At 44.5% G+C, this 24,543-nt stretch overlaps 1 protein-coding gene across 1 annotated transcript in view; it reads right to left on the reverse strand.

Annotated features, from left to right (window-relative positions):
* Positions 1 to 24,543, reverse strand: part of AFF3 (AF4/FMR2 family, member 3) — a 551,769-nt gene that overhangs the window by 125,649 nt on the left and 401,577 nt on the right. The window contains exon 9 of the mRNA XM_010829861.1: positions 7,549 to 7,600. Coding sequence (XP_010828163.1) covers positions 7,549 to 7,600 — 52 coding nt within the window. The remainder of the gene's footprint in view (positions 1 to 7,548; positions 7,601 to 24,543) is intronic.

The following is a 24,543-nucleotide window of genomic DNA, read 5'->3' on the forward strand; positions in this document are numbered from 1 at the left end:
TGATAAGAGGGAGGCAGTGTCCTCCTGTAATAGGGAGAAGGGAGAAGATGAATGAAGGAAAAGGCAGTTGTGTCCATCTGGTTACAGGAAGATGACGCTTTCCTGCTAGATGCCAGTCAGCATGGTGTGCACTAGGGAAGTAAAGATGAATAAGGCACAGAATAAGATTCAGGTCATTCACTCAAGAAGTCAGGAAGACAGATAACTAAATCTCATATTATCAATTCTGCGATGGAGGTGATTACAGGATCCTAAGGGAGAAAACTTAAAAATTCCATCACCAGTGAACTGTTACATGTATATAATGTAATACCTAGAAGAGGCACTAAAAAAGCTATATAAAGAAATACACTCAAAAATACTATACATAAACAGAAATGGAATTCTATAAAATGTTCAAGGAACATTTTATCAAGAAAACAGAAAAATGAAAAAAAAAAAGAGAACAAACAGAAGACAGAAAATAAAATGAAAGATTAAGTCCTAACATAATTAATTATCATTAATGTAACATTATGTTACATTAATTAATATTATTAGTTACCTTAATTTTCAACCAATAATTACATTAAATGTAAATGGTCCAAATACATTGAATTAAAAGACAGAAATTGCAAAGAGGATAAAAGATATGACAACCATATGTTGTCTGTAAGAAACCAATTTCAAATATAACAATATAGGTAGGTTGTAAGTAAAAGAAGGGGAAAAGTTATATCATGCAAACATTGATTAAAAGAAACCAACAGCTGCCACACTGATATCAAGTAAAGTAGACATCAGTACAAAGAAATTTAGGAGAGCTAGAGTGGAACACGGGAGAAGGCCATGGCACTCCACTCCAGTACTCTTGCCTGGAAAATCCCATGGACAGAAGAGCCTGGTGGGCTACAGTCCGTGGGGTTGCGAAGAGTCGGACACAACTGAGTGACTTCACTTTCACTTTTCCCTTTCATGCATTGGAGAAGGAAATGGCAACCCACTCCGTGTTCTTGCCTGGAGAATCCCAGGGATGGGGGAGCCTGGTGAGCTGCCATCTATGGGGTCGCACAGAGTCGGACACGACTGCAGCGACTCGGCAGCAGCAGAAGCAGCAGAGTGGAACATGTGTGCCAAGTTGCTTTAGTCGTGTCCAGCTCTTTGCAACCCTCTGGCTGTAGCCCGCCAGGCTCCTCTGTCCTTGGGATTCTTCAGGTAAGAATACTAGAGTGGGTTTGCCATGCCCTCCTCCGGGGGATCCTCCCAACCCAGGGATCGAGCCCAGGTCTCTTATGTCTCCTGCATTGGCAGGCAGGTTCTTTACCACTAGTGCCACCTGGGAAGCCCAGAGTGGCACAAACATAATGATAAAAGGTCAACCCACCAAGAAGACGTAGCAATCCCAAATGTGTGCACAAAATAACAGCAGTAAAACACGTGAAGTGAAAACACTGATGGAATAGAAAGGAGAAATAGACAAATCCACAACTGTAGTTGGAGGCTTCAACACTCCTCTCCCAACAACTGATGGAGCAACTAGACAGAAAGTCAGCAAGGATATAGAATAACTCAAGGACAACATCAACCAACAGGTTCTAATTGACATGTGTGGAACACTCCATCCAACATCAGCAGAATATACATTCTTTCAAGTGCCCATAAAACATATACCAATGTAGACCATATCTTGGGCCATAAAAAGTACTCAATATACTTATAAAAACTGAAATCATACAGGATGTATTCTTAGACCACAATAGAACCAAACTAGAAATCAATACAAGGAAGACAACAGGAAATCTCCAAACATTTGGAAATGAAACAACACACTTCTAAAAGCATCAAAGAGGATGTCTCTCTGAACTCAATTTCAATGAAAGTACAAACATGGAGGAATTTATGAGATGTAGCTACAGCATTGCTGACAGTGAGATGTATAGCACTGAATGATTGTTCTTAAAACAGGACAATCAGAAATCAATAATCTACCCTTCCTCAAGAAAGCAGAAAAAGAAGAGCAAAATAATCCAAAGCAAGTGCAAGGAGGGAAATAATAAAGGCAAGAAATCAATGAAATTGAAAGCAGAAAAACAGACAACAGAGAATATCAGCGAAACAAAAAGCTAGTTCTTTGGGAAGAGCAATAAAATCGATAAACCTCTAGTAAGACTGACAAAGAAAAAAGTAAAGATCAGTGTTAAGAATGAAACAGGGGCATGGATAAAGAAGTTGTGGCACATATATACAAAGGAATATTACTCAGCCACAAAAAGAACGCACTCGAGTCAGTCCTAATGAAGTGGATGAACCTAGAGCCTGCTATACAGAGTGAGGTAAGTCAGAAAAAGAAAAACAAATATTGTATGCTAATGAATTTGTAGGGGCCTCCCTGATAGCTCAGTTGGTAAAGAATCCACCTGCAACACAGGAGACCCCGGTTCAATCTCTGGGTCAGGAAGATCCTCTGGAGAAGGGATAGGCTACCCACTCCAGTATTCTTGGCTTCCCTTGTGGCTCAGATGGTAAAGAATCCATCTGCAATGCAGGAGACCTGGGTTTGATCCCTGAGTTGGGAAGATCCCCTGGAGAAGGGAAAGGCTACCCATTCCAGTATTCTGGCCTAGAGAATTCCATGGACAGTCCATGGGGTCACAAAGAGTCAGACAGACACAACTGAGTGACTTTCACTCTCATGGAATCTAGAAAGATGGAACTGATGAACCTATTTGCAGGACAGCAGTGGAGATGCAGACACAGAAAACAAGCGTGTGGACACAGTGGAGGAAAGAAAGGTGGGATGAATTGGCAGAATAGCATGGAAGCATACACATCACCAATGTAAAGTAGATAGCCGGTAGGAAGACGCTGTATGGTACAAGAAGCTCAGATCAGGTGCTCTGTGACGACCTAGAGGGCTGGGATGGTGGGAGGTGAGAGTGAGGTTCCAGAGGGAGGGGACACGGGTATACCTATGGCTGTTTCATACTGATGCATGACAGAGACTAATGCAATATTGTAAAGCAGTTATTCTCCAATTAAAAATAAACTAATACAATTTGTAAAGTTTAAAAATAAAATAAAATTTTAAAAAAAGATAAAAAAAATAAACAAGTTAAAAATGTTTTAAAAGATTTTTAAAAAAAGAATGAAGCAGGGACTATCACTATAGATTCAGACTTCAAATGGACAATGAAGTAATACAACTCTACACACATAAATATGACAATCTAAATGACATCGTGGACACTACTTCCCTAGCAATCCAGTGGTTAAGACTTCACCTTCCAACCCAAGGGGTGCAGGTTCAATCCCTCGTTGGGGAACTAAGATCCCACATGCCTGGGGTCAAAATCCAAAACATAAAACAGAAACACTGTGTAAAATAGATGACCAGGGTGAGTTTGATGCGTGAAGAAGGGCACCCAAAGCCAGCACTCTGGGACAACCCAAAGGGATGGGGTGGGGAGAGAGGTGGGAGGGGGACACATGTATACACATGCACCCTCAATTCATGTTGCTGTATGGCAAAAACCACCACAGGGTTGTAAAGTAATCATCCTCCAATTAAAATAAATACATTAAATTAAAAAAAAAAAAGGTCCACGTCAAAAAATCTTTAAAAAAAATGACACAATGGATTAATTACTTGAAAAGCACATACCACCATAACCTACCCAATGTGAAATGATCTGAGCAGCCCTTTAACTATCAAGAAAATAGAATATTTAAGTTTCTAAAAGTCTCCAAGCCCACATGGTTTCCCTGGAGAATTCTGACAAACATTTAAAGAAGAATTGACATTAATCTTATACAATTGCTTCAAGAACAAGAAGAGCAGAAAACACTTAGCAATTCATGTTATAAGCCAGCATTACCCTTATGTCAAAACCAGACACAGACAGTACAGAAAAAGAAACCTTTGGACCAGTATTCCTCATGAATATAAAAAGACAAGCACGTGAGGAAATGTAGAGCAAAAGGAATTCTCTAACATTGCTGGGGGCAGAGTCAGAAGGTACAACCATTTTGGGAAAATGGTTTGGGATAATCTACTCCAATTGAACATCCTGCAGCATTTCCACTCTTGGGGACAGACCCAACAAGAATGTTCCCACATGCTCCCCAAAGACTGGTACGAGAACGTTAGGAACAACACTATGGCATTAGCCCTAAATGCCCTTGTGCCTGTCAGCAGTAGGTTGGGTAAGCACAGGATGGATTAGGAGCCAGCAATGGAAACGTGCGAACTTCACTGATATGCAGTATCACGCATGAGTCTTACACACAAAGTGCTGAGTGACAGAAGCCAGACACTGCAGCACGCAGTCAGAATCCTACTGATGTCAATGTGAAAGACAAATACAGTTAAGACATGGTGTTAGAAATCAGGCGTAGTTACTCTGAAAAGAGATGTAGGAGACTCCAGAGACTGGCCATGTGTGCATCTTGATTTGGGTGCTGCTTACATGGGTGTGGTTTACGAATACTCATCAAGTCATGCTCTGAGGTTATGTGTAACTTTTATTGTGCATGAGTGCTAAGTCACTTCAATTGTGTCCAGCTCTTTGTGACCCCATGGACCTTTGCCTGCCAGGCTCCTCTGTCCATGGAATTCTCCAGGCAAGAATACTGGAGTGGGTTGCCATGCCCTCCTCCAGGGGATCTTTCTGACTCAGAGATCAAACCCACATCTCTTATGTCTCATGCATCGGCAGGCAGGTTCTTTACCACTAATGCCACCTGGGAAGTCCAACTTTTCATCTGGTATATTCAACTGTGGTGGTTTAGTCGCTAAGTTGTGTCCAACTCTTGCAACCCTGTGGACTGTAGCCTGCTGGGCTCCTCTGTCCATGGGATTCTCCAGGCAGTTGATGTAAAAAGAAGGAAAAAGCCTGTTGGATCTGGTGATATGAAGATTACAGGTGAGCACAAGTTGTGAGGAGGTGGCGGGCTGCAGGGATCTCATGTTAATTCCAGTTCTACATGAGCAGCACTGGAGCACAGAGCAGTTCAGGGATGGGGGCAAGGTTGCAGAGCTACTGGGGAGCAGAGCAGGGAGTTGAAGCCAGGGCTGCTGAGCCCGTGCTCACTCAGTAAACTGGCCTGTCTCTGATTTTGAGAGCATAGAGGCTGTGAGGATAAAGGAACATTAGACAGGAATATGCAGATGCATTTCAGTCTGAGGCTACTTTTTGAAAAACACACAGGTGGAGCAACTCTATGGTCTTGTGGAAGTCCCTTTATCACAGCAGCAACACAGGCAGGTGACCAACAATCACAGGACGACCTGGTATCATGTAAGAAAAGGCCAAGGATTTCAGTGCACTGCATTTACCAAGGCAGGGAAAAGTTCTTGAAAAATTTGGGGCTAAGGGACAGACTCTGATTATATCTGCAAAACTCACTCACGTAAGATATTTAATTATCTCTCCATACCAGAGGAAGGCGATTGTGTATGAGAGCTGTGTGTGTGCACAGCCTCCACTCTTTTGGGGGCACAATCATATTTTGGTCTTGAAGAGAAAACAAAATTCTGTATCATCAGTCTTTATTTATCTACTTTCCTTTTTTTCTTTTGAAAAACTTTATTATTTATTTATTTGGCTGTGCCGCTCTTCGTTGTGGCATGTAGGGGCTTCAGTTGCTGCCTGTGGGATCAAAGATTTGGGTCCCCTGATTGAAAGTGCGGAGTCTTAGCCACTGAACCACCAGGAAAGTCCCATTAGTCTTTTTTTTAAAGCATGAGAATTGTTATTTTGTGATTATATAAAGGCCAAGCTACACACACACACACACACATAAAGGATAACATATTCAGTGTTAGGACAATCACTAAACTGCCATAAACAAAACCACGGTCTGGAGTCTTAATTACAAGGGAGGATTAGGGTATGAAAATCGTTCATTCTTTCATTGCAAATGACAGGAAGATGTATAAATGTAGGGACCCAAAGCAAGAAGAAAGACCTGACCAGTATATTCACAGAACAGCATTTTCCATGGCTACAGAGTGGAAAGGAGGAGCTAATAAAGCAAGATGGGTAAACTGAAAGTTCCCCTGCCTTAGACGATCTGTCTGGTCCATCCTTCAATTTTTAAACTGTGTTTTCAGTAGAAATATTTTCTGGTAATAATCCAGGAAATTCTTTCCAAATTAACACTTGCTGAATGAAATAGTCTGTAAACCACTTTTTCAATATGAAGTATACACAATCTACATGTTTGCGGTACATTCCACATTAAGTACACTATGGAATGTACTTAATCTGAACGTCCACTGGGGAAAAAGACACAGAAGTGAGATCATTTGCTTATAGATATAAAGATGATGACCAACATGACCCACTCACTCCTTAGTTCTGCCAAGACCATCAGGTTGTGGACGTCTGGCCTGCTGGGTGCACCCAGAAACAGATGGATCCATCTCTAAATAACCAAAAGCCTGAGTGGTCCTCCTTGCTCAAAACTCCTTCCCTTGGGCCTTTCTTTGCTGGCCCATCTCGTTTCAAATTGCACTGAGCTCTGTCTTGTACTCAGTCCGTTCTGCGATGCCTCACCTTCTTTTACGGGGTGGGAGGCTCTTCTGTGACCCCACAGCTCAGATGCTCTTCCTGGATATTTCCTTTGACTTTGATCTCTCTTTGGTACACTCTCTCGGTACCTTATTTGCGTTTGGATGTCTAGACGGCTGCGTGACCTGAGTGGCATTCCCTGATACCTCTGCATAAAATTCACTATTCCAAGATCAACTGAACAGTGCATGTGTCTTGTATCACATGTAAAAATGACACAGAAAACCTCTCTGAATTGTATTTCTACCGATCACATTTACCCCAGCTTGACACAATACAAAATAGGTGATGAGAAAAAGGAAACAGAAGCGGAGGAAAATCTGTCTTTCAAGTTTTCAAACTTGCTTTAAAATACAAACATTTCCTGAAATGCAGAAGTGAAAGTGATGAATGTTAAGTGGGTATTTTTTCACCTTAACTGACTGATCAGAAGAGTATTTATAAACCCCTGACTGATGTCTGGAGCTGATAAATCAACACCAGAGGAGAACGTTTCAAGCACATTTATCACTTAAGACAAACAGGCTATTCTGAGTGTGATTATTTTTTATTCATCACTCTAGCTTACCTCCGCATTCGCTCCTGCTCAGTGTTAATAGCATCTGTGGAAGACTTCTCAATATTTAATGCTACAGCGTGCTTACTGCATGCTGATGAGGTGAAACTCACACATTTGATCTCCAGAAAGCCAGTAACCTTTCCAAAAAGTTTCTATCTCACACTGAAGCCTGATCCCAGGCGGCTTCCATGTAAATAGCTGCTGTTGGCTTCAACGCCATGAAGATACAGAATTACAGCTTTAAGGGAAATTAAAGGCCAAGATATTTATATTTGAACAGACTGGCTGAACGGCACAGAATCCTGTCATCAGCAGAGGACACCCAGCAGCCAAGGGTATTGCAATCTAGCATCCATACGACTCAACACCCAGGACCGTCTACTCAGTCAGTGTTACCATGTCACATTCAAAGAACTGCAACATGAAAGAAAATCTTACCTGTTCATTCTCCTCTTCATCGCTGCTTAGCTTAAGGTCATCTTCTAGCATTCTGAAAGAGGGAACACAAAGATACAGATACTTAGCAAATTCAAGGGACTTCAGCACCAAAATACCTGTGTTAGAGCAACGCTTCAGTAACGAGTGTAGTTGTTCAGTCGCTAAGTTGTCTCTGACTCTTTGCAGCCCTATGGACCAGAGATCAAACCAGTCAATGCTAAAGGAAATCAACCCTGAATATTCATCAGAAGGACTGATGCTAAAGTTGAAACTCCAATACTTTGGCCACCTGATGTGAAGAGCTGACTCATTGGAAAAGACCCTGTTTCTAGGAAAGATTGAGGGCAGGAGGAGAAGGGGGCGATAAAGGATGAGATGGTTGGATATCATCATCAACTCGATGGACATGAGCTTGAGCAAACTCTAGGAGATAGTGAAGGATGGGGAATGAGTGTATTAGATTTCCTTATTGAAAAAATGTTTCCTTTTGAGCCCTTTTCCTCCAATGCCACATTATGAAAATGAACCCTCAGGACAGCCGTAGGACATGACAGGAAGCTTCAAGAATACGAAGTTTTAAACAAACAGAATCAAACGGGTGCTTTTCCTTGTGAAAGTTTAATTCCATAATTATTTGTTCATTGTTTCCCATGTGGCAGGGGCTTGGCCATATCTCTATTATTATTGGCGGGAAACAGAGGAGGAGAATGGGCAGAACCTTGCCAAGAGCTAGAAAATAGTAAACTTCAGTTCTCGATGCAGCTGTTTGGTGTTCCCCATCAAAGATCTGGAGAAAAATCACTGTCTGACCATCCTCCTGGATGGGGAAAAATCAAATAGCAGCAAACTTTCTGAAATATCTCGTCCCTCAGGTGCATCATGACAGATCCAGTGGGAAAGCATATTTTTGGGACCATGAAAGTTAAATCCATGCTTTCAAACTGTGGTGCTGGAGAAGACTCTTGAGAGGGCCTTGGACTGTAAGAAGATCAAACTAGTCAACCCTAAAGGAAATCAATCAACCCTGGATATTCATTGGAAGGATTGATGCTGAAGCTGAAGCTTCAATAATTTGGCTACCTGATGCAAAGAGCTGACTCATTGGAAAAGACCTTGATGCTGGGTAAGACTGAGGGCAGGAGGAGAAGGGGATGACAGAGGATGAGACGGTTGGATGGCATCATTGACTCAATGGACATGAGTTTGAGTGAGCTCTGGGAGACAGTGAAGGACAGGGAAGCCTGGTGCCCTGCAGTCCATGCGGTCACAAAGAGTTGGACATGTGTTAGTGACTGAACAACAACAAGTTAAAAGTCAAAAATTAAAAAAAAAATCTGAAAAAGAACAGATACATGTATATGTATAACTGAATCACTTTGCTGTACACCTGAAACTAACACAATATTGTAAATCAACTATACTCAAATGTCCAGGTTCGATGCATGATACTGGATGCTTGGGGCTGGTGCACTGGGATGACCCAGAGGGATGGTATGGGGAGGGAGGAGGGTTCAGGATGGGGAACACATGTATACCTGTGGCAGATTCATCTTGATATATGGCAAAACCAATACAATATTGTAAAGTTAAATAAAATAAAATAAAAAAAATACAGGATGATGATAGATATATAAAAAATTAAATTTTAAAAAGAAACAAAATTCAAATGTTATTATTTCTGATGATGATGAAACTGTACTCTTATCAGCACTGCTGATTTATTTCTTTATAGAATAATTGTTTTCACAGGACGTCATTCAAAAGAAATCTCACTAAGAAGCACATCTAAACCCAGATGAGTGGAAAACTGCTCTGCCTGAAGCAATAGGGAGAGTCCGATTTGGGACGGACACCGGGGCTCTAGGGATCAGTCTGGAGGCCACTGAGTCCCTGTGCTCAAAAGGCCTCGCTGTCCTCTCTGAAGTTACCTTCATAGTCCAAAGCCTGGGACTCCCCTGGTGGCTCAGGGGTAAGGCTCTGTGCCCTGATGCAGAGCGCCCAGGCCCCATCCCTGGTTGGGGAACTGGATCCACGTGACACAATTAAGGGTCAGATGCTGCAGCTGAGATCCAGCGCAGCCAAATAAATAAAATAAATCTCTTTTTAAAAGTCCAAAGCCTGACCCCTAAAATGTATTGTTTCCTTTAAAAGTTAATTATAGGCCTATCGTTGATAAATTCCTCTGATTATTTAACGATTTCTTTTTTGATAGAAACCATTTTAAAAGTCTTTATTGAATTTGTTACAATATTGCTTTTGTTTTACGCTTTGGTGTGTGTGCGTGTGTGTGTTTTTCAGCCAGGAGGCATGTGGGAGCTTAGCTCCCTGACCAGGAATTGAACCTCCACCTCTTGCCTTGAAAGGCAGAGTCTTAACCACTAGAAATGGAAGTCCCTTCTGAATAGTTGTAGTAATTTCAGTGACTTTTGGGACAAGCTTGGGGTAAAGATCTGCCAGGGCAGGGTGTGGGCTCAGTTCTGCCCCAAACAGCCCCTCACCAGCCCCATTTCCCTCTTGGTAAAGTGAAGGGTTATAAATCTGGGCATCTGCAAGGTCCAGTCCTGTTTTAGATTCTTTGAGTCCACAAGATAAATTTCAGGCCCCTCATTTCCTAAGGTAGAAAAACTCTTGCATTTGTTCTAAAGAGCACGACTGTGAAGTTTCCGAGCAATTTTCCTGTACCATGTAAGCCATAACCATTAGGGCACCAAATCCTCCCGCAGTTGTGGCCATTCTACCAGGAGCAAGTGGTATCCTTCGTTATTACTTAAGCCAGAAGCAAACAAGCCAAGCACCAGCAAAGGCTGCACAGCTGCACTGTAACTGCCTCTACATCCGTGTGGCTTATCACTCACTTCCCCCAACCTCATGAAATCGTACGTGGGCTTCCCAGAGAAGAGACTCCACTGGGATTTATTAGAGCATTTTCTGGGACTGTGTGTCCTTCGTCCTGGGACCCTAGTGACCAGCAGGGTGGTGGCACAGAGTACAATACCCATTGGTTGCCTGGGCACCTATCACAAGATGACTTTCCTACCTAAAGGCATAATTCCTTTCTGATGAAAAGGACAGCTTCTTTCCCCCACTGCCTGTCTTGGGGTCAAGTGTCACCTGAAACTTGGTTTAATCTCGAGGACTGCTCTGTAAGCACTGAGGGTGGGAAGGTGGAGGGAAGGACATATCATCATGGTTAAGGAGCCCTTGTTAGATGGAAGTCATGTCAAGGGTGACTGAGGAGTTTATCTTTGTATGGACAACACTGTGTACAGATTTGAAGACCACTGTCAACCAGAGGAAGACACTCCGACATGCCCCAGAGCCAGGGTTTTTAGCTTGATTGCACACCAGTCTTCTGTGAGCTGGTCCCTGGGAGCTGTGCAGAGAAAAGAGTATGCGGCCGCTTGCCTCTGAGAATCCAATTAAAGTCCAGAATGTCTTGAAACAGGAGAAACTGGTGGTGGGAACACCGAGTTCGACAGCTTATCCACACTGCACAGCACCCCAGGAAGCCTCTGCCAGCAGCACCTGGGACCGCAGTCTTGCAGACAGTCACACCACCCAGAGCTCAGATGCCAACAGGCACATGCTGAGGCGACTCAGGCTCAAGGCCCCCCGAGGACACGCCCGGCCCTTCTGCTCTGTCCTGGCCACAGCAGAGTCCTTGTGACTCAACTTCCAAAGCACAGCGCTTGTCCCTCTCAATGCTGGGAAATGTCAACGTGGCTTCTTAGCCTGAGGAGGACCTGAAGAGTATCTGAGGTTAGAGAGGAAAAGAGAAAAGCTGGGACCACCTAAGACCCTCAGGACTGTCCCCACTGGGTGCAGACTGTGGCTGGAGGCCGCCCTCCACCCACATCCACACGCACCATCAGAGCAGTCTGCTCCAACTCCAGTCCCACCCATTGACCACATATTTATCATCTGTTTTCTAAAGGAAATAGATGAGCTTAAGTAAGTTAAACAACAATAAGTAACAACAAAAGCTTTAAGCCAAGAGTGAAAGAAAATGCGAGCTAAGTGTTGGTGAGGACGCAGGGCAGGGGTGAAGGCCGACTCCAGCACTCTGAAGCACTGAGCTCGGTGACTGGGGCGGAAGAGGAGGGCTTGTGCTACAGCACCGTTGGCTCGCAGGGCACCCCGCGCACGCCTGCATCTCTAAACCCCTCCAGCTGGGCCCCACCAGGCCCCCCTCTCCACGTCCGTCGGCCCTTCCCCTAGACATCCCTGCAGTACCCTCCTAGGGATCCCAGCTCCTGTCCAACAGTAGCAGCTCCCAAGGTGGCAGGCCTGCTGAGCACTTTATAGACGTGACCTCATTCAATCCCACAGCATCTCCTTGAGGTGGATGCTGCCGGGGCAGTGGTCCTCAGGGGTCAGACCATGCGCTCTGAAGTCGGACCACCCTGGGAGGAATCCTGGCTTTGCATTCAGCAGGTCCTTTCTCAGTGGGTTTCCTGAGAAATCATTACACAATCCTTGGAAAGGGCTTAGTGCAGAAGCCAGTCCAGAACCAACATTCAACACGTGTTCATTTTTCATGAATATTCCTCCTTTACCTCTGAGGATAAAGCCTTGGAGCATTTAGGAAACTTGCACGTGTCAGCAATTTGGGACAGAAGATGCTTCTGTAATAACGCCTTAAAACTAAGCCATTTGCTCTATTTCCAGGCCATCCTGAGAAGAAAAGATGACGTTTTCTGGAGATTGTGGAAGGGGAACATATTTCAGGATATAATTGCTGCCATGGTTGATGGATCTGATGTGACTTTATGTCTACACAGGGCAAAAAGCATAGCCATCAGTCTGAGCGCACAGGAGATATGTCCTGGAGCCTGTGGTTGGTCACATGACACAGAGTCCCTTAGCAGGGCTCACAATCTGATGACAATAGGGATGCTGAGATAAAACAGTTGATAAAACTCTGCAAATGAAGGCCAGAGAGCAGAGGTGCAGCCAGAGGTGCAGCGAAACCTGGACTTCACGTCCTGAGTGCCCGAGGAACTGTCCCACTGTGTCTGGACCACTTCTGGTCAGTACCTGGTGGTGACTTCACTGTGGAGTCTGGTCGGGCAGCTGAGAACCAGGACCCTGCAGGACTGAGGCGGGACTTTATTTTAAACATACATCTAGGTGATTCAGATCCTGTTCGTTTCTCACTGGGACAATGTGTAGACAACAGTTTCCTAACATTAATGTCCCAGCAAGGTTACAACATGCCCCCTGAGAGCTGAGTGTGTGTGCACGCTCAGTTGTGTCTGACTCTTTAGCGACGCCATGGACTGTAGCCCACCAGGCTCCTCTGTCCATGGGACTTCCTGGGCAAGAATACTGGAGTGTTTTTCCTACTCTAGGGGATGTTCTTGACCCCGTGATCGAATCTGTGTCTCCTGCACTATTTTATTGCTATACCACCATCTGGGAGCTGTGCAGAGAAGAGGGTGTGTGGTTGTCTGCCTCTGAGTTCTGATGGGGAACCCAGTACAAACACTTCCCTTCACAGTTGGCCAATCCCACCTCGGGTGGACCGCTGTTTCTGGAAGTGAAGGATGAATGAAAACACTGCCTCACGACTGACAGCAGGATCGCCATCCAAACTCCCAATCACTTACTCATTCTGTTTTCTGCATTCTTTCGTGGTGGGCACCTCTTTGGAAAGCATACTGTCTTCCAGGGCTGGTTCTTCTCACACATTACATTCAAACCAGTACCAGCATTTTTAAGGGCCTTAACATTTTGAAGGTCTGGCATAACCAATTCTCATAGAACTCAATTGCCTCATCTGAAGGTAAGGCTCTCAGAAAAGTGAGGATTTCAATACAACCCTTTCAATTTGGACAGAGGAGCCTGGCGGGTCCCAGTCTAGAGGGCTGCAGAGTCAGACATGACTGAAGTAACTTAGTATGAAGCATGCACTTGCAACTTTAATATTTGAAGATGGTAGCTCTGGCTCAGTGGTAAAGAATCTGCCAGGCAGACCCCTTGGTGGGGAAGATCCCCTGGAGGAGGAAATGGCAACCCACTCCAGTATTCTTGCCTGGGAAATCCCATGGACAGGGGAGACTGGCGGGCTATAGTCCGTGGGGTTGTAAAGATTCGTACATGACTGAGCTCTCACACACACACAGCTTTATGTTGTGGCTGCTGCTTATATTTTTGATGTTCACAATTCCTCAGGAAGCAGAAATAGTAGCCTACCCTTCACAGATGGCCAGCTGCTCCTAGGGCTCATCTTTTTACACAGGTATTGCAAACAGCCACATTAACTACCTTCAAATATGATGGCAGTCATTTCACACAGCACTGGTTTTTAATTAATAGTATTTCCCCGGAATTGCTTGTCATTTGGGACCTTTATCAGATCTGAATCCTTTAGTCTTTAAACGTTCATTTCATGTTCTTAATGGCTTCTTAAAAATCGGATTTTTAATTGGGCCGTTTGGTTTGCAGATTTGTTTCTATAGCTGGTGCTTCTACAATCTCCACCTGTTTGAGATTTAAAGTCAAAGACAAATGCTTATGACTCCCTATTAAACATATTCATATATGCAAATATCTATTCTAACAATTAGCTGTGGTATGTTAAACCTACCTGTCATGCAAGTTTATCCCTCTGAAGGAATTCCCTGAGCCTTCCTCTCTGCTGTTTGGAACACAGGAGGGGAACTTATAAAACTCATCTCCTTGTTTCTGAAGTCCACTGCTCTGTCAAGGTTACCGCTACCATCTGCCTGGGCTTATTTTCACTAACAGGTGACACCCTTCCTCTCTGTGTTCAGAAGAATTCAGCTTGTGCCATTCCCCAGTTAATTGAGAACCCAGGTGGCCTAGGACAGGCTCAGCCAGAGTTGGGGATGTAGTGCATCCAGGTCACAAGTGAGGGAACTTAGTCTGGAAGCCAGTGTAGAGATCAGGAACAAGACAAAGGGTGGTCTATACAGACGGCCTGAGACTCTTCCAACTTTGAGTCTATCCTACCCAGGGGAGGTAAAGATGTCATGTCGACATCTTTCGAAGCGATGCTGGTTCATGGGAAGATGGCATCTGCTCACACAAGTCTTTCTGGATCCCCTCTTTCCAGGATTGGTTCTAGCTGTTCATGAAATTGCAAACTGTCTTCTGAGCTCTTTCATCCATGTTCACTCCGGGGTGAAAGAGTCCTATAGCTTTCCTGTGTATGGCCTAATTTTTTCTTAAGGACCTTAAGTTCCAATGGTCCTTTTCTTCTACTGAGTCTACCTGCTGTCTTGATATAGGCCTGTCTTCCCTAGGGGACAGCATCTCATTTCCTACCACTTAAGACCCTCACAAAAGCCACCCCCATTTAGGAATCCTGCCAGACCCTAGTGAGACAATCAAGCAGATAGTCTCATGCGTGTGTGTGCTTAGTCGTTCAGTCATGTCCGACTCTTTGCAGAGGCCCGTCAGGCCCTCTGTCCATGGGATTCGCCAGGCAAGAGTATGGAGTGGGTTGCCATACCCTTCTCCAGGGGATCTTCCTGCCCCGGGGATTGAACCCAGATATCCTGCATTGCAGGGAAGCCCAGGTAGTCTATTATCTGGTATCAGTACATTAGTATAGAATAAGTGGAAATCAAAGGAAGGTGAAAAGCAACACCAATACAAGGACGCAGCCTGTGGCTCTGGAGTGGGGGGTGGGATGGGGTTGGCAGCACTGAGTCTGAGTTCTTTCCCTAACGAGCTCTGTGAACTTGGCAAATCAGTCACTCATTCTGGACATGGTGTCCTCAGCTCTAAAATTATGCTGGGATAAAATGAACTCTACAAACTCTTGTGGCTCTAAATTCTGACTCTCTGCCTCTACCAATGGGTGGAAAGTCCAGCCAGACTGTTGGGAGTTTAGCGAGTTCCCTGGATCTGAGTTGACATGACTCATTTAAAAGTAAAACTGCCAGGTTGATTAAAGGGTCCAAGTTCCACCCTGGAGCCAGGAGCCTGGAGCGAAGTCCGGTTATTTCTTTGAATGTCTACTTCCTCACATGTCAGGTGAAACATTTCACATAATTTACATAAAAATGAACACGGCAGTGCCTTTAGAGGGTAGAGTGCTATAGAATGTTTGACTATTTCTAGAAACATCTCAGATATGCAGATGACACCACCCTAATGGCAGAAAGCAAAGCAGAACTAAAAGCCTTTTGATGAGAGTGAAAAAGTTGGCTTAAAATTCAACTTTAAAAAGTCTAAGATCATGGCATCCAGTCTCATTGCCTCATGAAAAGTAGATGGGGAAAAAATGGAAATGGTGACAGATTTTATTTTCTTGGGCTCCAAAAGCACTGTGGATGGTGACTGCAGCCACAAAATTAAAAGACATTTACTCCTTGGGAGAAAAGCTCTGACATACCTAGACAGCATATTAAAAATCAGAGATATCACTTTGCTGACATAGGTCTGTATAGTCAAAGCTATGGTTTTTCCAATAGTACGTACGGATGTGAGAGCTGGATCATAAAGAAGGCTGAGCACCAAAGAATTGATGCTTTCAAATTGTGGTGCTGGAGAAGACTCTTGAGAGTCCTTTGGACAACAAGGAGATCAAACCAGACAATCCTAAAGGAAATGAACCCTAAATATTCACTGGAAGGATTGACGCTACAGCTGAAGCTCCAATACTTTGGCCACCCAATGCCAAAATATTCGCATCACCTTTTCCTCATTTGAAAAGCCCCTGATGCTGGGAAAGATTAGGGCAGGAAGAGAAGTGGGCAGCAGAGGATGAGATGGTTGGATGCCATCATTGACTCAATGGACATGAGTTGGAGGAAATTCTGGGAGATCGTGAAGGACAGGAAAGCCTGGTGTGCTTCAGTCCATGGGGTCGCAAAGAGTCAGACACAACTTATCAACTGAATAACAATAAGAAACATCTCTCGTGTGATACGGTGTGAAGGATGGAGCCTTGCCGGCAAGCACCAGCTACACTGAGTCTATAATAACTGAGCATCTTCCCAGGAACAAAGGTTCTTGTGCCAGGTGGTCATGAGAACTGGACCGGGAGGTGGTGGCCGCTCCCCACCTGGCTCAAGGCCAGGGAAGTGTTCTTTCTTCTGTTATAAACTAACCCGTTGTCTCTAGATATTTTCTATATTCTTCCTTATTATAGTGGAATGTGATCCCAAACACACATCTATCAGCTTAGGGGCAGTTTAAAAAAACTAGACTCATATTTTTCTTTTCTCCTAAGAGCATCTACAAATAAAATCAGACAGCACATACGCTAAATGATGAGCAGAGCAGCACAGCAATTTGCCGAGAACCCCCAACAAGCCTTCGCCAAGCGCTCTAGGCTCTGTTCTGTGCAGCACTGGAAGCATACGTTGTCTTAAACACTCTGTGCCTGCAGGAGCCTTCATTCTTTCTAGGGAACAATGTTTCCCCGAGTTCCACTGCAAAGGCACATTTAGAAAAGCACGTAGTCACAGGCCATTCTTCCAAGTAACTGAAACAAGGAGCTGGCGGCCAAGTATACTGAGCAGTTCTCACCAGATCAGTCTTCTGGGACAGCAAGGACCCTGAGGTGCTGTGGCAGAATGTTTACAGAGGAAAGCAAACTTGGCAGGCCCATTGTTCTGGCCTCCAGTGCCTAGGGCAGCAGGAAGCTCCCTGCACAGGAGCCTTGGGACTCAAACCCCGGCCAGCGGTTTTTAGACACCTGAGGGCTTGTTAAGACACAGGAGGCTGGGCCCGCCTCCAGGTGTGGGAATGTGCCCCCCCATATTTGCATTTATAATAAGTCCCCGGGTGATGCAGAGGCTGCCGGCCAGAGGCCACGCTTTGAGAAGCCCTGGGCTAGGCCGTAACCTCCTGTCCACAAAGGTTTATCACATCTCGAGTCAGCCACCGAGAGCAGAGAGCCTGTGGGATGGTCCCTCGAGTCTCCTCTGAGGACTTACTGGGGCCTGTGGTCTGGGTCGGGGGGCCTGCGGCCCTGACACTCAGACACACCCCAGTGTGAATTCCTCCCCAGATCTCTCCCAGTTTGACCTGGGCCAAAGGGTGGGATCCTAGAGAGAACCAGGGAGAACTCCTCTCACTCACTCCCACATCTGCTAAGGAAAAGAGCTCATTCACCCGACCAGCTGAGCCTGACTCACTGGATACAAGCTCCCAAGGCTCGTACCTGCCCTCAGAATGTTGGGTTAGCCAGGCATGGAGACCGGTGACCCAGGGAGCCCCCGAGCAAGGCACTAGAGGAGGAGGGCTGTGCTGGCTTCAGGCTCCTGCAGGGCTCGGCTGGAGTCAAGGAAGGTGATGCCCCGGCATGGTGGGCCCGGGGATGGAGGGAGATTATATCCTGCACCCCTATGGTGTTCTTTTTGAAAAGTGATACACACACACGGTTCAAGACTCCCCCTGAAGATAAACTATCCAGGGAAATGTCTCCCTCCTTCCTGTCCCTACCTACTTACTTCCCAGTCTGGCCCCCGAAGTCACCACTGTCTGTAGTTCCTTATGTATGATTTCAGAGTTTATGCATTAACCAGCAAATATGAATGCAGCACCGTGGGCCCCTTAGAGTTGTGCTCAGTCGTGTTCGACTCTTTGCCACCCCCTGGACTGTAGCCCGCCAGGCTCCTCTGTCCATGGGGTTTTCCAGGCAGGAATACTGGAGTGGGCTGCCATTTCCTCCTCCAGAGGATCTTCCCGACCCATGGATCGAACCTGCGTCTCCTGTATCTCCTGCATTGGCACGCAGATTTTTTACAACATGAGCCACCTAGGAAGTCCCAGTTCAAGCCTAACAGGCCATTAAAATGTTCTAATAGCCATGTGAAAAAAAGTAAAAACAGGTAAAATTAATTTTACAACATATTCAATATATATAAATCAACATTATCATTTCAATGTGATAACATACACATTTTCAGGGCTCAACAGTCATGTCTGGCCAGTGGCTGCCAGACTGGACAAGACAGGCTCAGAGCTTCTGCAGAAGTGAGGACTGTTTGTATCTCGAGGAAGTTTCACGTCCCTGCCCCCCCCCGCCCACCGCCCAACCCTCAGCCCCTCTTTGCCTCTTTCAGGGGTCACTCTTCTCTACATTTCCTTCCCCATGGGGTACACCACAAGCCTGTGATGGTAAAGACCCTGATAACTCAAGAGCGTGGAGGAGATGAGCAGGAGAAAGGCAAGGGTCTGGTCAGAACAGATGTACATGTGCACCCCCGTTGACAATTCCTGGTGGGGACAGGGACCCCAAAGGCCAGTTAAATATGTCAGTGACCCACCTTGCTCCCAATTCCGAGGACACTATCTGCTCGGGACCTGAAACACCACAGTGTCTTACAAAAGAGCTGTGAGGATAAACCGGTGCACAGCTGCAGGCGGTTCACAGAAGGATGTGCATTCAGGGGCCACAGCCTTGGAAAACGGAGCAGGGTAAGTCTGTCTACTCTTTTCTCTCATTGATCATGTCCCCGCTTCTCTTAGATGTAGTATGGACCCATCTTACCAAAGTTATTTGAAATATCCCCCCCCCCTTTTTTTTTTTTTTTTTTTATAGTTACCTATTTTTAAAAGTGTGCTGGCTGTTCTTTTTATTTGGAATTGCAGTTCTAGCAAGGGGATCCGGGCAGCTGGGCCGTTTCCTTGAACAGTTCAAGCCTCTTTCCACCCAAAAAGCTGTGAGCACAACACGCAGTTGGGTTGATTGTGAAAACAAGAAAATGTTCCCTCTTTTCCCTTCAGGGCACTGTAGATTATAAAGTAGCTTTCTCAGAACTATTAGACTTGAAAATTGCTTCCTTCTGAAAGAATTACAGGGAAAGAGGGCTGGCTGGACTCAATCATCTCTATAAAAAACAAGTTGCACTTTAGAAAGAATACTTTAATAGGGAAGGCTTGCACCTCAAAGCTGGTTTTAAAATTCCCATCTTTGTCTGTTACAAGGACTTTTAGAAAATTAGCTTCTGAACTAATGTTTTTGGTATTAGAGGATTCTAATACCTCTAATTCTAATTGGAGGTTTCTAAGACTTAGCAGCAGCAGCAAGGCGTGATGAATTCAAGTTCTGCAGACCTGGGAGAGAGGTCAGGGGACCTTGACTGGGAACTTGGAGTTTCCTATGCTGCATGGGGTTGCTAAGAGTCAGACATGACTGAGCGACTTCAATTTCACTTTTCACTTTCATTCATTGGAGAAGGCAATGGCACCCCACTCCAGTACTCTTGCCTGGAAAATCCCATGGATGGAGGAGCCTGGTGGGCTGCCGTCTATGGGGTCACACAGGGTCGGACACGACTGAAGTGACTTAGCAGCAGCAGCAGCAGCATGCTGCCCAGACTTGACCATGGGCATTTGTTTACATGAACCTCTCAGAAGGGGATTGCGTACCTACCCCGAGGGAAATGAGAAATGAGATCTGCACCAACTGGGCTCCAGTCTGTGATGCCAAATGTTGATGGTCAGTAAATTGGAAACCTGGTTGCCTATTCTGTTTCCTAACTAGTGATTTTGGAGGTGGTTTGCTTATTTCATTCATAACTTTTGACAGGAAGGATGTATTGAATCTGGAGGGGTCATACATAGGGCAGGCAGGTTAAGACGTGTTCTTTTGCTCACAATATTGCTGCTGCTGCTGCTAAGTCGCTTCAGTTGTGTCCAACGCTGTGCAACCCCATAGACGGCAGCCCAGCAGGCTCCCGTGTCCTGGAGTGGGTTGCCATTTCCTCCTCCAATGCATGAAAGTGAAAAGTGAAAGTGAAGTCGCTCAGTTGTGTCCGACTCTTATCGACCCCATGGACTGCAGCCCATCAGGCTCCTCCATCCATGGGATTTTCCAGGCAAGAGTACTGGAGTGGGGTGCCATTGCCTTAGCCCAAGTCAAAAAAAATGTATATATGTATCTGTATAATCCCTTAGCCAGATTCAGTTTCATTGCTCAGAGTTCAGTGTGCTCTGAATTTTATTAACTTGCCTCAAACATAGTATAAAAAAGGATAACAAAGACACAGTCCTATCTCCTGACCATTCCTCAAAAGAAACCAAACAATAAAAATAAACAAACAAGAAAGCAACTAAGTAACAAAGCCAGCATAGGGCAGCCAGGTGGAAGTGGGGCCTTGGCAGAAATAGTGCACAGACGGAAGCCTATAGCAAAGTTTTCTCTCAGCTAGGACAAGTGGGGAAGATGAGATACAGAGACTGGAAAAGGATCATGTTGAATCCATTTTGTGATTTCATCCTCAACATTAATTATAACTACCTAAAGCCACTTTGTATCATTTGACTACTTTTATTAATTGTATAATGTTCTGTTAAAAATATAGGATCTTTTCCATACATATCTGTAAGTATAAAGTATATAAATAAGAAAATAAAAGTTAATTAAATATGTTATAGAATCTTTGGAACTTGGTAAAACTGCATTCTGTTTTGAAGCAGTTTTAGTTAAACTAAAGAAACTTAAAAGTTTTCCTATCTGGGCGTGCTGTCTGTGTATGTCTATGCAGGTTTGTACTGATTGATCCATGGGCATTTTATTGTAGTGTGACTTTCTGCCTTGCAAGTAATTTATTTCTGTTCACAATACTAGTTTTTGCATTTTTGTGGCAATTGCTATTGACAAGTTGACTGCTGAGACAGCCTCTAATTAACAGATTTATTTGAATAGATACACTGTGAAGGTTAGGAAACAGAGTCAAGCATAATCCCCTAATACGTAAAGGCAGGGATGCTGAACTACACTCACGTCACATGTTCCCTGAGTATGGCCTAACACAGTGGTTTCTAGACTTTATTACACAATGGAATCACTTGGGATCTTTTAAAAAATATCAGTGCCAGGCTTCCACTCCACCCCCACATTCTGATGTAATAGATCTGGGATGTGATTTGGGCATGTAGAATTTTAAAAGTTCCCAGGATGATTCTCATTTATAGCCAAACATAGGAACCACCACATAATACACCGAACTGGACCGTCTGCAGAGGGGAATATCTTGAATAGCTCTGGTCCTTGGAAAAAGTCCCGAACTCTGAGTTTTAGTCTGTCCGCTAATAAAAAGGCATGAAAGTCAAGACACAAATGAGACGATAAAAGTGAAAGCGCACTGGAAACTGGAAAGCCTCCTAAGGGTTTCTCATCCATGAGGTCAGCGTTACCTGTGTTAAAGCACTGACTCATGGGCCTCTTTCCCAGAGATGCTAGTTTAATTGGACCTAGCCTGGGCACCAGCGTCAGTGCAGTCTGTCCTGCCGCACAGGATATGGCATCTCAGTTCCCTGACCAAGGATGGAAACTGCACCCCTTGCATTGGAAGCATGCTCTTAAGCACTGGACTGCCAGGGAAGTCCCAATATTGATATTTTTGGCAAGCATCCCAGATGAATGTACTATTCAGCCAGGGTTGAAAACCAATGCCTAATTCCAAACAAATGCTCACCTTTTCATTAAAGCCGCTGCAATCTCCACATCTTATCTGAATTTGTACAGAACTAGTGCATTGTATTAAGACCATGTATCAACTCAAGTGCCTTCACCTTTCCCCCAAGGTGGAATTTCCAACTTCCACTTGAATACAAATGCTTCCAGGGAGGTGGGCACTTCCTGAATGCCTAGGGTAGGGTACAACTCACCCTTACTAATGAGTTAATAGATCAGAATTCTTAGTGATTGTTTTCAGCAACCATGGGCAATGCTGGGGCATCTGAGATCACCTTCTGTCTTTTTCTTCAGCCTCTGGGATGATATAGAGATGCTTCCATAGGTTATCCTGCCTTCCAAGGTCTCTGGAGAAATCCGCAAACTTTCTTCAAGACAGTACAGCACAGTTGTTGCTGTTGTTCAGTCGGTAAGTCATGTCTGACTCTTTGTGACCCCATGGACTGTAGCACACCAGGCTCCCCTCTCCTTCGCCATCTCCCGGAGTTTGCTCAAACTCATGTCCATTGAGTTGACAATGCCATCCAGCCATCTCATCCTCTGCCTGCCTGTAGTGTTTTGGGTTAGATGTCACCAGTGAGAGATGCCTGCATAGGATTTGGAAGGTGGAAGGGTAACAGAAGGTTTGCACTGGGGCAGTGGAAAGCAGGCGTATAAGCTCCAGCAGGTGGTAGATACGAGGCTCTTCGAGAGGTTTCCAGGATCCTTCTGGGAATAACACCTGCAGACGCCAAGACATCTGAGATGACCGTTGGCAGTTTTCATCCATGGCTTTCCAGAACTGATCACTGATTTCCAGCTGGCCCCTGACCTAGCTTACCTAACCCTCCTGATGGACTTGGAGGTCACTCACGTCCTGTGTTAAGTGTCTTCCTATTTGAAACACCTCGAGTGGCTTCTCTTTTCCAGACCAAATGCTAACTGGTATGTATAGTAATTAAGAGCTTGAGCCCTGCAGTCAGAAAGCCTGACTGATGGATCCACATGCCTGTTTTGCCACACACACACTGTGCATACTTGTGCAAAGAACTGAGTCACTCTCTCAGTTTCCTCATCTTTAAAGTAGACAAACAAACAATATTCAGCTCCTAGGAATGTAGGAATTCTATGGGGGGAAATGCATAAAACATTTTATATAGTGGCTAATACACAGGAATTACTCAATATTCAATATTAGTATTGGAATTTTATTACCCATTCTGTCTTGTAATAATCACCATGGGATAACGTAAGTTCTTTTTACTTTTTCTAAAAGAGAACATAAACGTCTTAATTTATTGACCACCTCCAGTGAGTCAGGTACATTCTAGGTGCTAGAAATAGAAAGTTGAAAAGTCTTTATATGGCTCATAAAGGCAGATAAGTAAACCTAGCAAAGTAAGTAAAAAGTGGGAGCACAGATCCCCATCTTTTTTCCTTGTCAGACAGCCCTGCTCCTCTTTTTCTTTCCTCATAGGTTTTATTCTCCCATGTCTCCTGCATTGGCAGGCTGATTTTTTTTTTTACCTCTCAGCAACCAGGAAAGCCCCAGACAGAGGCTATTATATGAATCTACTCACCCTCTCTGCCACAAACCTAATAAGCAGATCGCTTAAATGTAAGGAGAAGGAAAAGCCATCTATGTTCCGTGTTAAAGAGAAAGCATCCTATTATCTATTCATTGAACTGGGTGGGGGATTGGTAGATGATCCTCAAACCAAGGCATTTTGTGAATTCACCTTTAATTTTACCATTTTCATAGTACTTTGCATAATACCTCTGATGCTTCTAGAATTTTTCACTATAAAACTTATCCAGGTGGTCTGAATACATATATCAAATAACCTCAATTAAAAAAATTTCTCATACATACTAATTCACCACTTCTTTTAAAGTGAAAAGGGCTGAAAATTAGGTCAAGTATATGAGATGTTCTACTTATAATTTTCAGGTATACACATTGGCTTTTGCAATGGGAACTTTGATAACCCATTCAAATGCATCTCTGGACTTCCCTGGTGGTCCAGTGGTTAAGAATCTGCCTACTGATGCAGGGGACACCAATCTGAACCTTGGTCTGGGAAGATTCCACGTGCCACAGGGCAACTAGACCCGTGTGCCCCAACTACTGAGGACTGCAAGCCCTAAAGCCTGCGCTGTACAACAAGAAAACCTACTGCAATGAGAAGCCCTTGGGTCGCAACTAGAGAAAGCCTATGTGCAACAACAAAAACCCAGCACAGCACCCCCCCCCCCAAAAAAAAAAAGTTAAACAGATCAGTATAACCCCTGCATCTCTATCCACCAATGATATCCTTTGGGGAGTTGTTCTCATGGTGATAAAAAATGTATCAAACAATCTATGCATATTAAACCCTGTCAGCCTATTGAAAGAGTATGGAAGGTCCTTAAAAAATTGAGTTGCCACACGGTCCAGCAATCCCACTCCTGAATATATATCCAGAGAAAACTATAACTCAAAATGATACACAAACCCCAATGTTCATAGCAATCGCAATCCAAGACATGGAAGTAAACTAAATGTCCATCGACAGATGAATGGATAAAGAAGATGTGGCACACATATATACAATGGAATATGTTTTTAGCCA

The sequence above is a fragment of the Bison bison genome, unplaced genomic scaffold (assembly GCF_000754665.1).
Source record: "Bison bison bison isolate TAMUID 2011002044 unplaced genomic scaffold, Bison_UMD1.0 scf7180017864508, whole genome shotgun sequence".
In the NCBI taxonomy this organism is placed as follows: Eukaryota; Metazoa; Chordata; class Mammalia; order Artiodactyla; family Bovidae; genus Bison; species Bison bison.